The sequence below is a fragment of the Cebus imitator genome, unplaced genomic scaffold (genome assembly GCF_001604975.1).
Source record: "Cebus imitator isolate Cc_AM_T3 unplaced genomic scaffold, Cebus_imitator-1.0 Scaffold464, whole genome shotgun sequence".
Taxonomy (NCBI): Eukaryota; Metazoa; Chordata; class Mammalia; order Primates; family Cebidae; genus Cebus; species Cebus imitator.
Genome location: NW_016107779.1, coordinates 457,735 through 471,812, shown reverse-complemented (window position 1 = coordinate 471,812; position 14,078 = coordinate 457,735). Strand labels below are relative to the sequence as shown.

Sequence of the window (14,078 nt, the reverse complement as noted above, 5' to 3'; positions counted from 1 at the left end):
CCAGCCCGTGACCTGCCCCCGGAGGCCTAGACACGACCCTCCCCGCCAGCCCGTGACCTGCCCCCGGAGGCCTAGACACGACCCTCCCCGCCAGCCTGTGACCTGCCCCCAGAGGCCTAGACATGAACCCTCCCTGCCAGCCTGCTGGCGTGCTCCTGGGCAAGGTGCCCACTGAGTAGGTGCTGGGTCGAGCAGCTCACTCCCAGGGCTGACTGCTCTGAAGCTCAGGCCCACCAGTGCCAGCTTAAAAAACAATGTTCACTTAGCAAGGCCAAGAACTCCTCTCAAGACCAAGATAAAGTGCTGATAACATGTGGTCCCGCATTAAGGTTCGGACAACCCACGGTGACTCCATTTCTGCCACGACCACGGAGGCGCTCTCTCCAGAACAGGGTGAGTACAGGGAATGCAGCAGCCGCACAGCCGCGCAGGGGGCTCTGGGATCAGAGAGATCTGGTTTTGTTTTACTGAGTTACTTTTCCCTACCTGAAAAATGGGGATACAACTACGTGCCCTGCTTTCCTTGTGGGGCTGTCAAGAGCACGGAGCCAGAACATGTATGAAAGAGTATGTCAGAAAAGCCAGGAGAGCCACGCGGATGGACACAGTGACCGCGGGCGCCCAGAGCAAGCCGAGAGGCCTGCGGCCCTCTCCCTAAGGCGGTTCCTGTGGATCTAGGTGCAACCTGCCACTTTCTCAAGCATGTCAACACATACCGTAGTACATGTCTTCCTTCCGAAGATTCTGTGAGGTGCCTTTGCTAGAATTTGGGAGCTCGGGTAGGGCGCTATTTGACTGGACAAAAGGCAAACAAGGGAAATGAAGGCAGGTCGGCAGGGCTGTCTGGAGAGGGTGCACATGGTTTCAGCACTGGATGCACTCCAGACCAGCCGCCGCTCCAATTCCACAGCAGGGCTCTGCAGCACAGGCTCCGACGGCCCCACAGAAATGCCCTGCCCGCTGAATGCCCTGAGGCCGTGACAGGTGCCTGGGCTCTGGTTTTTCCAGGCAGTAAGGCATGCAAGTGAGACAGGACACACAAGCCCTCGCTCCATACCCGTGCTGCCCTCCGCGTCCGGCTTATCTAGAGGGTATTCCGGCATGCATTCCAGGAAGAGCTCGAAGATGGCTGCTGCGTTCTCCTTGCCGTACTGTCCCAAAATGTGCAGCGGCGACTGGCCTCTGAAGAAACAAGTTGGAAACGTTAGGAACCTGCCAGGCCATCACACACAAAATAAACAGAGTTTTCTGAAATCTGTGGCGGTGGATACATCTAAAAACACGTAACAGGTCACAAAATTTTTTCTTTTTTTTCTTTTTTATTTTACTGTAACCTAAGTGGATGCGTAACAAAAGTTTTGGTTTTTTTTTCTTTAAGAAGCATTTTTTATTAAAACAAAAACACCAGTGCCAAAAGTACCAAAATAAAGTACCCGGAAGCTGGTGAGATGCCCGGCGGCCAGTTCTGTAGCCCCTCCTGGGGCTGATGGGAGGCACCGGCGCCGGCAGCTCTGGGCCGAGGGGCCTGCTCCGGGCCCACACACTCACCTGAGGTTAAAGGCTTCAGCGTCCACTGTGCACTCTGTCAGGAGAACCCGGATGTTGTTGAGCCGGCCGTGCATGACAGCAAGATGAAGAGCTGGGAAGTAAATCCTCTTACTGTGCAAGCCCAGGAGCATAGGCAGAAAACTCTCCACCCCTCCTCACCCTCACAGACCTGTCAATGAGACCCAGCCACAGCAGCCACTGGCCATGCACAGAGCCATCCTTTCTGCTCTTTAACGCCCTCAAGGATACAACAAAAACGCAATCTCACGACGGCTCTGTGTTGTGCTTTCGGCTTCAGCAGTTACCCAAAGGTGAGACTGAACTGTTTCCCAGGAAGGCAGTGTGGGCTTCTAGGGCTCTCAACCAGATGGGGAGGCTCCACAAGGCCTGGGCAGTGGCAGGCTGGATGCCCTACCCCGAGCACTCCCTGTCACTGCTTTGCTCCTATAAAAGCCAACTGCCCCAGGGGGTAGCAGACCCAAAGGGTGCATTGCACCCCACCCTAGAATGGAGGGATAGTTCAAGGCACTGAGCACTGTACACAGAGGAAGGACAGAGTTACCATTGTTTCCATTCTCATCCACCGCAGCAAAGTCCACTCCATTCTCTAGGAGGACTGAGCAGATGGTAGGCAGGTCCTGCTGGGCAGCGAGATGGAGGGCAGTCTGGCGATGCTTGGTTAATTCATTCACTTTGGCTCCTGCAAGAAGCTGTTGAAGCTCATTACATGGAGAGTCTCTCCACCACAATCAAGATCCCCCTTCTGGAGAGCAAGCTGCGTGTCCTCTGACACCCACAGACGCTAATGGCCTGCCCTGCTGACAGGGCTGGGAGCGCAAGGGCTTCACACATACTCCCGCTGAAGCAGGACCCAGCAAAACCCATGGCAAATGTTCAACTGCCATTCCTTAGGACACAGCAGCTCTACTTCTAAGGCTTTGGTATATAAAAACAATGCAGGACCGCAGCGATACTGACTGGACTATAGAAGGGTGTCTGCTACTTATACTAGAAGGGCCTGAAGGCAAAAGGGTTTGCTTGTAAAAATTACAAACAATAGAACATGTAGTAATGAAGATGATAAATATTTATCAATTAACGTGAAAAGATGTTGATGACACGTAAGTTTAAAAAACCTTGCAAATTAGAAGATGGTACAATTCCATCTGGGGAAGACAGAGTTGTGTGTACACACAAGCATGCACACACAGGCATGGACACACAGGCACGTGGAAGGTGTTTCACAGCATAAATGCCACACTCGGGAGAGCTGGGAGTCCAAGGGAGACACTGTCTGATTCATATCCTTATGTGCTTTGAGTTTTTCCACAATGAGTATGTTCTATTTCACTGTTGTTTTCTATGTATTCACTTATTTTTGAGACAGCAACTTGCTCTGTCACCCAGGCCGCAGTGCAGTGGCACCATCATAGCTCACTGCAACCTTCAACTCCTGGGCTTAGATGACTGCCCCACCTCGGCCTCCTGAGTAGCCAGGACCACAGGCATGTGACCCTATACCTGGCTAGTTTCTAAAAAAAAGTTTGGTAGAGACAGGGTCTTGCTACGTTGCTGAGGCTGGTGTCAAACTCCTGGCCTCAGGCGACCCTCCCACCTTGGCCTCCCAAAGTGCTGGGATTATAGGCATAAGCCACTGTGTCCAGCCTGTTTTTTAAAAGAAAGAACACCAGCTGGGTGCAGTGGCTCAGGCCTGTAGTCCCAGCACTTTGGGAGACAAACGGGTGGATTGCTTGAGCCCAGAGGTTCAAGACCAACCTGCGTAACGTGGGAAAACCTCATCTCTACAAAAATTTAAAAATTAGCTGGGCATGATGGCATGACACCTTTAATCACAGCTACTCGGGAGGATGAAATGGGAGGACTGACTGAACGTGCAGTGAGCTGTGATGGGGTCACTGCACTCCAGCCTGGGCAACAGAGGAACACCATGTCTCAAAAAAGAAGGAAAAAAAGGACAGAAAGAATTACAGAATCAAAGGCAGAACGGGCCTTTAAATAATACCCCACATTCATTTAGTATTTGAAGTTCATCATCCTCTTTCTGACAAAGTTTAAAAAATAGTTACTGTTAACAGAAAATTCCTGAGTTTGTAGTCAGAACCCTGTTTGCTGCTCCTGAGCTGTAAGGCCACCCTGCTTCCCCTGTGCGTACAGGCACTGCCGCTGGGGAAATCTAGGCGCTGGTCAGCTGCTCCGGGTAGAACCCTGGCTTCCAAGTCCCAGGACTCTGGGCACCCCGTCTGATCACTGATGGATGGGACATGTGAGCGGATATGGGACACTTACATGGGATGCATTACAGACATCTATTCACGGTCACTAGTGCTAAGTTGGGGATAATAACTAACTGCACAGTTGGTCAGCTGGGAGGAGTGAGAGGTGGGTAAAGTCAGTGGGAACAGGGTCAAGCATTATGCAGCGTCGAATCAAAGAGAAACGAGCATACGGACACGGGAAGACCTGCTGCTTCCAGGTTTCTGGGGGCTCCTCCCATCTGCCATGTCAGGCCCTAGGAAGGCTGAAACCTAGATCAGGGACGCAGACCTCCTTCGGCTCCACAGAGGCCTAAAGACCTATGAACACAAGGCCCACTCCCTTCTGCTTTAGGACCTCCCTCTGCCTCCTGGGCTGCTTCCCCCACATCTGGTGTGGTCCCGGCACCATCAGACTGCCTCTCCTTATTCCTCAGTTCACACTCACTGCCTCGCCGCCCTCGGTCCCCTCACTGGTGAACCCGCCCATGCCTGTATCCCTCCCTCCCCCAAGACACCTTCTTTAAATGCTGCCTCAGCTCACACACAGCAAGTCACAAAGCCTTCTCTAAAAAGCGTTTTTCAGAAACAATGACACCAAGGCGCCAAAAGCTGCGCAGGTGCCCTGGTGGCCAGTTCTGTAGCAGGGCTCAGAGGGGCAGGCCAGATGCGGAGGCCCGGTCTCAGCTCAACCCTGTCCTCTCAGCTTGACCCTGTCCTCTCAGCTCAAACACTTACAGTGGTTTCTCCGCGACCTAAAGGATAAGGGCTGCTCACGGTTCTCGGTTTGAAACCTGACGCCCCACGATCTGTTTGCTGCCTGCCTCTCTAATCACATCTCTTTCAACTCTACTACAATTTCAACCAAATTTCCCTACTTAAAACATACCACATGCACTTCCCAATCTCCACATCTTTGCTGAGACGCTTCCCCTGCCTGGTGGTATCATGTTATACTGGAAAAAGCAGGCTTTGGAGTCCAATAGAAAAGGCTAAAATCCAACACTACCAACTCAGCCTTGGGGGTAAAATTCTTAGCCTAAGTTTTCTCCTTTGTAAAATGGAAAACACGTCTCATACCCTGCTATGGTTTTGAAATTAAGAGACAGCTCCCTTCAGAGTTCCAGTTGAATGCCTGACGGAGAACAGCAGTGGCCGTCCACTTCCTCTGTGCTCCCGACTCGCCTCTGTGCCCCCGCCCCACCTCTGCCATCCCAATCCTGCTTTCCGTCGGCCACTCCAGCGCCTACAGCCTATGCAGCCCTATGGGGCACTCAGGACATGCAGCCTTGACACACCGCCTTCCGAGTGCACTGGCCTCATTCCCCAGATTCACACTGGCCTTTCACCACACCTGGCAAAGCACCTGTGGGGAGATTCTGCACAAGCTCTACAACAGGCTTTGACAACATATTACATATGATAGTATTTCTGTGTCACTTACCAAATTGCGGACAATAATTTCTGAGCCTGCTTGGACAGCAAGATGCAAGGGAGTCAATTTGGAAGCATCCTGGACTCTTGAATTCACATTAGCGTGGACACTAATCAGGAACAGCACGCTTTCAATATCAGAGTTCTGAACTGCCACATGAAGGAAATTCCGGCCCTTATTATCCACCTACAGCAACAAGTGGAAACCGAAATATTAGTTCCCTTTTAAGAGTACGTCCTCGGCCGGGCGCGGTGGCTCAAGCCTGTAATCCCAGCACTTTGGGAGGCCGAGGCGGGTGGATCACGAGGTCAAGAGATCGAGACCATCCTGGTCAATATGGTGAAACCCCGTCTCTACTAAAAATACAAAAAATTAGCTGGGCATGGTGGTGCGTGCCTGTAATCCCAGCTACTCAGGAGGCTGAGGCAGGAGAATTGCCTGAACCCAGGAGGCGGAGGTTGCGGTGAGCGAGATTGCGCCATTGCACTCCAGCCTGGGTAACAAGAGCGAAACTCCGTTTCAAAAAAAAAAAAAAAAAAAAAAAAAAAAGAGTACGTCCTGAGCTTCAACTGCAAGCTGTACTGACCACTGTAGAGGTCATGACATAGACCTTCCCTCAGGCCTAGGAAACTCCCTCCCACAACCCACCCAGAGACCCGCTCCACCTCTGTGCACAGAACACGCGCGCGTGACCACACCCACACGGTCAGGGGAAGGACCCGCTCCACGCCTCTGTACGCAGAACACGCGTGCGTGACCACACCCACACGGTCAGGGGAAGGACCCGCTCCACGCCTCTGTGCGCAGAACACATGCGCGGCCACACCCACACGGTCAGGGGAAGGACCCGCTCCACGCCTCTGTACGCAGAACACATGCGCGGCCACACCCATACGGTCAGGGGAAGGGAGCCGCTGCAGTGATCCACTGTGCCCTGGCGACCTCCTGTAGTAACTGGATGCGGAAAGCCAAGAAAAAGACAATCTGAAGGACAGGGAAACGAAGGCACCACGGTATCAGGAGCTCATGGAGAGGCAAAGATGGAGACAAGCCTTGGGAGTCTCTTTGCTTTGGCTAAAACAAGCACCCAGCATCCTAATGCCCCAGCTGCACTGCCAACCTGAGCCGTGAGCAGTCAAACCAAGGTCTCAGAAATGCTGAGTGTCCTCTTTTACTGAGCTACAGACTATACACAATGGGGAGCGAGCCAACGGCAGGTCATGGACCTTGCTCCACCGATGTAAAGCAGCGGAGCGAAAGGAAATCAAGCCACATAGTACACTGCAGTTCCAAGAGCTGTCTTAGCTTGAGTGTTGAGGCGGCAGTGAGGGAGGCCCCAATGCCACACCCACGGCACACCACCACACACGGCCACACACCCACGGCACACGCCGAGCTCACGGGCAATGCCACACACACGGCACACCACCGCCCACGGCCACACACCCATGGCACACGCCGGTCTCATGGGCAGTGCCACACACATGGCACACCACCACACACGGACACACACCCACAGCACACGCCAGTCTCATAAGCAATGGATCTGCAGAGCGCTCTGATCAACAGTACAGTTTCACACTGGAGAGAAGACCCGTGAAAAGACTAGCCCCACTCATGGCCATTTCACACCACCTGAGCCAATGTGAGGTGAACGCCTACATGATCCAGTCACACTTGTGCAATGTCAAAGACACATGGTATGAGAACCCTGAGATACCAAGCCATCATCTCCACCCACCAAGAATTCCATTTCATCCAGGTCCCGAGTGTCCACCTCACCGTCATGAACTGCCATTTCTAAGTCCTGGCAGTATGCCAGGTGCTGGCTGGAGATGAGGTTCTGTCGGACTGACTTCGTGCCCGCCCCACTCCCACCTCAGATCAGCTGTTACGGCCATTTCCCACCCAGTTTGTTGCTGCAGATCAACAGTTCACCTTCCAGGTTTTGCAGCTGGTAAAGAGGCACAAAGAACAAGGCCAGCCCAGCCTGCTGAGTGGAATCGCTGACCTCCTCCCAAACAGTCCACGTTGTCCCAGCAGCACAGCACAAGCTCTCCGAGTTCATTTCAAAGCTTTTAAAGACATTCTTTACGAGGACAGTTAACCAACCTAGCAATGGCAAAGAATGCGCTCTAACAGAGAATGAGCCCAGAATTCCTACCGTGGAGCCCAGTGGCTCCACCTCCGTCTGAGCCTGGCGTCGTCCGGTGCAGCCAGACCTCACCCTGCACTGACGGGACACTCGACAGCCACATTGGAGGAAAGGGAGAACAATTTCAAAGCAAAGCCCTTTACACAGAGACCTGTTCAGTCGGTGACATCTGTGTAGTCTCCAGGTTCTGCGGGGCCCAGGACAAGGCGGAGAACGCTGGGTGTTACTCACGCACCTGCTCGGCAGCCCCGGACTCTCGTTTGAGAATGGCCTCGGCTGCCTTGTTGTTCTTGTAAGTCATGGCACAGGCGAACGGGGTCAGCCCTTGTCTGTCTCGGACGTTCAGATGGATATCGGGGTGAGAGATCAACAACTGAATGATGGTGCTGTGCTGATTGCTGATGGCCACGTGGATGGGTGTTCTTCCTTCCGCATCCTGGGGGGACAAGGCACAGATGCAAGATAAAACTCAGGAAAAATAGGAAGGGCTAAAACTTTTAAGTGAAATTTCAGTTACGAGAATCAATCAATACTACCGCCCTGTGCTTGACCCAGCTTTTAAAGAGGCCAAACAGAAATGACGAAAAGTCACTTCCTGTTACAGCACGTTCCAGTGACCCGGTGGTGGCTGTGGGCCCAGCACAAACAATGTACTTTAGATCCGCAGCAAGTCTCTGCTCTAAGCTGCCACCCTCATCTGGCCACAGGGCCTTGTATATAAATCTTCACGGGCTAGAATGTTGAAAGGCATCAAAGGGCATAACTCAGGGCTATTCAAGTGAGCTACTGGGACATTTTCCTAAATACAGCACTCAATTTGTGACTAAACTCTCAATGGAAATCTATGACTAAGAAGGAAGAGGAGGCAAAGAGAAACAGCTGAACCCAAGCTTCCTCCTGTTGGAGAAGGGACGAAGGCACAGAGAAGATGTCACCCTGCAATCGTGAACACTGCTAGGGAGGATGTGAGTAATGCAGCCCTGTTCATGAAGAAGCGGGGCGTGGGCCGGGAAGTGCAAGGTCCCTTGCCCTCAGAGGAGGTTTCCCTCATGCTGGGGCTACCATCTCTCTCCCTGGAAAAGAGAAACAACATACCTGTGCATTCACATTGGCACCAAACTCCAGAAGACACTGGACTGTCTCTTCCAGCCCCCAAGAGGCTGCCAGATGCAAAGGGGTCTGCCCATCTCTAGCCTCTTCCTCGCCTTCTCCATTAGCACCTGGTTGCCTGGGACTGTTCACGTCACAGCCACTGAAAGCAATGGGAAGGTGTTTAGAAAGGCCGTGCTTCGACCTGGCCTGTAGCATGCTGCTGAACGTGAAGCAGGAGCCTCCTCCAGTCCCACAGGCTCTATGCAGGGTCTGCCGTCCTCAGTGCCTTGCCTCAGAGTTGGGCTCCCAGCCCCATAGAGTCTTCTGTGACTGGCCTTGGGGGTGGGCAACCTGGGCATCAGAACACTTAAAAACTCCCCAGGGGAAGGTACATGTATACATGTGTATATATTTTAAGTTTGAAAACCAGCCAGACATAGAGGCTCACGCCTGTAATCTAAGCACTTTGGGAGGTCGAGGCGGGCGGATCACTTGAGGTTAAGAGTTTAAGACCAGCCTGGCTGACATGGCAAAGCCCCATCTCTACTAAAAATACAAAAACTAGCTGGGCGTGGTGGTGGGCATCTGCAATCCCAGAAAGTAGAGAGGCTGAGGTATGAGAATCGCTTGAACTCAGGAGGCGGAGGTGGCAGTAAGCCAAGATTACACCACTGCACTCCTACTCGGGAGGCTGAGGCGGGAGAAGAGCTTGAACCTGGGAGGCAGAGGTGGCAGTGAGCCGAGATCGCACCACTGCACTCCAGCCTGGGCAACAGAGCGAGACACAAAAAAAAAAAAAGAAGAAAAGTTTGAAAACCGTAAGTTTGAGAACCACTGCTCTAAAGGTTCCTGAATAACCTTGGCTCCCACATATCCCACTCCATGGGGGCCACGGAGCCTGGTAGGACTCACACAGCTTGGTGGGGTCCTGCAGAGACCGTCTGGTCCCCCTGCATGGCCTCCTGGCTCCACAGTCTGAACTGGTCTGCCATGACTACAGGAGCCCAGGCAGCTCCCAAAGAAGGACGCTGACTTAAACATTCGGATTCTTTGATCCAGGCCTGTGAGCGCCTCCCTTCACAAGTGAGCCTGGCTCCTGTCTGACCTGACATGACAGAACAGTGACCCTGTGACACCCTTAACTGTGAAACTAAAGCCAGCTACTGGCGTGCCAAGAGCGTAGGCAGATTAAGAAAGGTAAAGAGCCGGTTTGCAATAAGGTCACTCAACAGATTTCAAGAGATAGAGGGGCCCCTCACACCTGCGGATAAGAAAGCAGGCGGTGGGCTCGTTGTTTTCGTCAATGGCTCTGTGCAGGAGTGTCTGGAGGCAGCCACCAGGTCCGGGGCCCCAGCATGTGGCATCACAACCGTGTCTGACCTGCAGAACAGCACAGGTTATCATAAACACTGCTGAGCAAGGGCAGACATTTTTATTACCAAGTCTAACCTCTATGTATAACAGTAAATCCATTTTCAGATAAGTTACAGGTGATAATTAAATGATAATTAATTTGTATCACTCATTAGTTTTACAGACACGAATTAAAATTTGCTGTGTGAAAGTTCTTTCTTGCGCTAGGTCCTGTGGGACAGATTTGGGAAGCATAAACAAGAATGTTTAATTCATGTCCTTTAGAGCTATGTCCTAGAAGGGACGGAAAACACAAAGTGTCTGTGTTCACATGCACCAACAGGTCCTCGGCAACACACACCTGTCGTTAACAGGTAACCTCAATGTCTGGGTGAACCCTCCAGTGCACGATGCCTTCATATCACACTGCAGGCCCTTCAGGGAGCTAAATGGGAACCTGCAGGCTTACCTCCACTTTTGGGGCCTGTCTTGCAAACTAGGGAGATAAAGCTAAGACTGGGGAAATGATCACTGTGGTGAGGACAAGGAGAGCCCACATCAGATCAGTAACCCCAGGAGAAGGCTCCTGAGGAAATGCCGCCCTTCTCTTGCTTCTCGGTAGTTTTCTTGTTAAAGACAGTCTACAAACAAAAGTGTTGGCCGAGATCATGTTGAACTGCAAGTTTCTTTAACGTGACTGTCAACTACCTCTCCTTGCCCCACTTTGTTACTTGGCAGGTCTCTCGCTCCTGTGACAGCCATAGAGGCACCAGATCCATCTGACACCATCTGTGCCCATCTGTAAGCAGAAGCTAATGCTGTGCTTGTCTCACCAGAGTGGATGCGATGTCCTCCAGGTTGTTTGCCAATGCAAGCCACAGCGGGGGGTTCCCCTTCTCATCCGGCACAGACATGTCAGCTCCTCGGGTGCATATCGCATCGACTACGAGCGGAAGCTGGTTTCTGATGGCCAGCTGGAGGGCTGTCTCCCCGTCCTGGGTCCTGCCGGGACAGGCACGCCCAAACCAATGTTTGTAGCTGGAGCCAAAGGACAGAAGGTGCCCTTCTGGGCATTCCAGAGCCCAGAATCTTCTGTACTCCTCATCATATTTACTCACATTCATTAAACATTTTCTCAGGGAAACTAAATGTGACAATAGTGTCTGTCCCTTCTGCCTTTTTAGAAAACATAACCCTGTCACCTTATTGCCCCTCCAAGATAACTAAATCCTAGCATGTTGAAATCTTACATAAATACTTTTTGTGGCACCTTAATAAAATGCCACCCCAAGAACCCACTTGACAAAACCCTTCTTTCCCTCACTCAGTCATTCAGTCACTTGGAGATAAGGTAAGTTCTTTTGAAAATACAACCACAGGGCCGGGTGCGGTGGCTCACGCCTGTAATCCCAGCACTTTGGGAGGCCAAGGCGAGTGGATCACGAGGTCAAGAGATCGAGACCATCCTGGTCAACATGGTGAAACCCTGTCTCTACTAAAAACACAAAAAATTAGCTGGACATGGTGGCGCGTGCCTGTAATCCCAGCTACTCAGGAGGCTGAGGCAGGAGAATTGCCCGAACCCAGGAGGCAGACGTTGTGGTGAGCCGAGACTGCGCCATTGTACTCCAGCCTGGGTAACAAGAGCGAGACTCTGTCTCAAAAAAAAAAAAGAAAATACAACCACAACAAAAATGTGACTCGTCTTTTTCCCTCTCAAGCCTTGTTGGTAGCTCATTTGTTGGAACATTCTTCGTTGTAACTGAAATTCCTTGTTAAAAACTGACTTTAGGGTGGTGGATCACCTGAGGTCAGGAGTTCGAGACCAGCCTGGCCAACATGGTGAAACCCCATCTCTATTAAAAATACAAAAATTAGCCAGCTGTGGTGGTGTGCGCCTGTAATCCCAGCTACTCAGGAGGCGGAGGCATGAGAATCACTTGAATCCAGAAGGCAAAGGCCGTAGTGAGCCGAGATTGTGCCACTGCACTCCAGCCTGGGCAACAGAGTGAGATCCTGCCTCGAAAAAAAACCCTGATTTTAGATTGTGTTTCACAATGAGACTTGTGCAATATTGTGCACTGGTCCTGAAAGGTTCAGAGAAGAGCAAAGTACAGTTCCTTTTCTCCACTAAAATCAGGTCTCTTGATGCTGTTCAGTTACAACACCACACGTTTCAGAGCCATTGTTTTCCTTCCTTTATTTAATATGAAACAAAAACACTTTTCTACAAGCGAGGTTATGCTTGTGAACGACCTCGATTAGATGTTACTGGTGTTATACTGGGGAGTGCTGCTTCACCCTACCTGACATTGATATCTGCCTGGTGCTCCAGGAGGAAGAGGGCGCTCTTGCTGTCCTGCCGCTGTATGGCCATGTGCAGCAGGGTCTGCCCATCCGACATGGTGTCGTTGATGGAGGCCCCGGAGCCCAGCAGCTGGGCTGCGATCGTGTGCATGCCTGGGAAAACAGCAAGCCCCGATTAATGGCGCTCAGCCTCTCCCGCTTCCTCTGCATCCTGCAGCAGCACACACCCTCACAACTTCAAAGCCAGCAGTTTTCCACCGGACAGAACAGGCTTCACTCTAACTGAAAGTTCACTTCACAACCAAATGATTAGCTCTCTCTCCTCCTGCTTGCTTGCTCTCTCACCCACCCACCCACGCGTCGGACGGCTGTTCACCTGCAGACATCCACAGCCATTGCACAGCCTTACCAGTCCACAATGCCAGGCCCAGGACGGTCTGGTCTCGGGAATCTTTGAGGCTGAAGTCCGGAATAATCTGCAAGTTGTTGGTGGCATGAAGAGCATTGGCTGCATTTTTTAGAAAGGAAAAGAACGTATGATTTTACCACCCGTGGATCTCATTTAGAGCACTCAGGAGAGTAAGAACTCAGTTTGAAACTGACTGATAGGCTATAATATGATCAACGCTATAAAAAGAGAGTAGATCAATCTTGTCAGGAGTCAAAGCCCAGAAATCTCCTATTTTGGAGCACATCTTATGGGGAAAATGGATCTTTGTAAAGCTTGAAACACTGGCTCTTCACCTAAGGAGAACGGACTCCGGTATGGAAACACACACTAACCGCCTGCTGACTGAAGACAAGATGGAAGCAATGTCCTAATGGAGTTTCCTAATACACAATCCCACAATCATAAAACGTCTGTGAGGACCAAAGAAGGGCACATACTACCTAAAACCCAACCTTCCTCCAGAAGCACAAGGCTAAGAAACACTGTCCTTAAGGATTGAGGCAAGAGCAAAACCAACCTCAAGAAGGGAAAGAAGGCACGAGGAAGACTTTCTAAGGGAAAGGGGGCTTCTGTACCGCAGGGGCTGAGGGCAGCCTGGCTCCTCTCTCATGGGGCCTCTGCCACGGCAGAGCTCTCAAAGATAGTACTCACGCCAAGGCAAGGCTTTGCTTGACCTACCCAACCTCAGGTGATCCGCTTGCCTTGGAGAAATACTCAGTAAGAGAGATGGCAGAATTAAGGTTCTAATACCTTAAGCTAACAAGTGAAATGGGCAGGCCCCATCCTGAAAACATACAGCAGTCAAGAGCAAGACTACATGCTTCTCTCATTTGATCTGAAAGGACTTCTGGGGGTAAGAAACTAGCTATACGAAACTCACCAACAGAAGAAACATCAACTCTGTAACTATCCTAAACTGCTGTCCACAAGTCAAATGAGGGACAGTATTCCCACCGACTTACCTTTCTGCTCCAGGATGACAGACACCACATCTGGATGATTATAGGCGATCGCCATGTGCAGTGGTGTCTGCTGATAGACGCTGTCCGCCAAGCTGGTCGGGGACGCAGACTCCTTTGGCAAAGGCAGAGCCTCCTCCGTCTGCAGGTTTGGGTTGGCGCCTTGCTGCAGGAGCTCTGCGGTGAGGTTGGCCAGGCCGTGCCGGCACGCCGTGTGCAGCGGCGTTTCTCCCTGAATGGAAACAAATGGCCCAGATCTGAGCACTAACAGGCCAGGAATTCCCTTCGCAGAGGTGGCACGACAGTTAAGCACGCAAACTCCAGCCAGGAATTCCCTTCGCAGAGAGGGCACGACGGCTAAGCACGTAAACTCCGGCCAGGAATTCCCTTCGCAGAGGGTCCGACGGCTCAGCGCGCAAACTCCGGCCAGGAATTCCCTTCGCAGAGGGGGCACGACAGCTAAGCGCGCAAACTCCGGCCAGGAATTCCCTTCGCAGAGGGCCCG

The 14,078-nt window shown here is 51.8% G+C and overlaps 2 protein-coding genes across 3 annotated transcripts in view; one reads left to right on the top strand and one right to left on the bottom strand.

Moving 5' to 3' along the window:
• Positions 1-11,234, top strand: part of LOC108291733 (neuferricin) — a 34,119-nt gene extending 22,885 nt beyond the window's left edge. The window contains exon 4 of the mRNA XM_037732701.1: positions 10,595-11,234. Within this exon, the coding sequence (XP_037588629.1) occupies positions 10,595-10,661 (67 nt within the window). The 3' untranslated portion in view covers positions 10,662-11,234. The remainder of the gene's footprint in view (positions 1-10,594) is intronic.
• The window catches only part of ANKFY1 (ankyrin repeat and FYVE domain containing 1), an 83,848-nt gene that overhangs the window by 6,077 nt on the left and 63,693 nt on the right, over positions 1-14,078 (bottom strand). For both annotated transcript variants that reach the window (XR_005197380.1, XM_017512184.2), the window contains exons 12-22: positions 13,577-13,805; positions 12,573-12,671; positions 12,163-12,316; positions 10,690-10,858; positions 9,765-9,883; positions 8,507-8,663; positions 7,647-7,847; positions 5,266-5,442; positions 2,111-2,258; positions 1,549-1,639; positions 1,058-1,182 (exon numbers count right to left, since the gene is read on the bottom strand). Coding sequence is in view for 1 of the 2 variants with exons in the window: in XM_017512184.2 (XP_017367673.1) it covers positions 1,058-1,182; positions 1,549-1,639; positions 2,111-2,258; positions 5,266-5,442; positions 7,647-7,847; positions 8,507-8,663; positions 9,765-9,883; positions 10,690-10,858; positions 12,163-12,316; positions 12,573-12,671; positions 13,577-13,805 (1,669 nt within the window). In the remaining variant the exon portion in view is untranslated. The remainder of the gene's footprint in view (positions 1-1,057; positions 1,183-1,548; positions 1,640-2,110; positions 2,259-5,265; positions 5,443-7,646; positions 7,848-8,506; positions 8,664-9,764; positions 9,884-10,689; positions 10,859-12,162; positions 12,317-12,572; positions 12,672-13,576; positions 13,806-14,078) is intronic.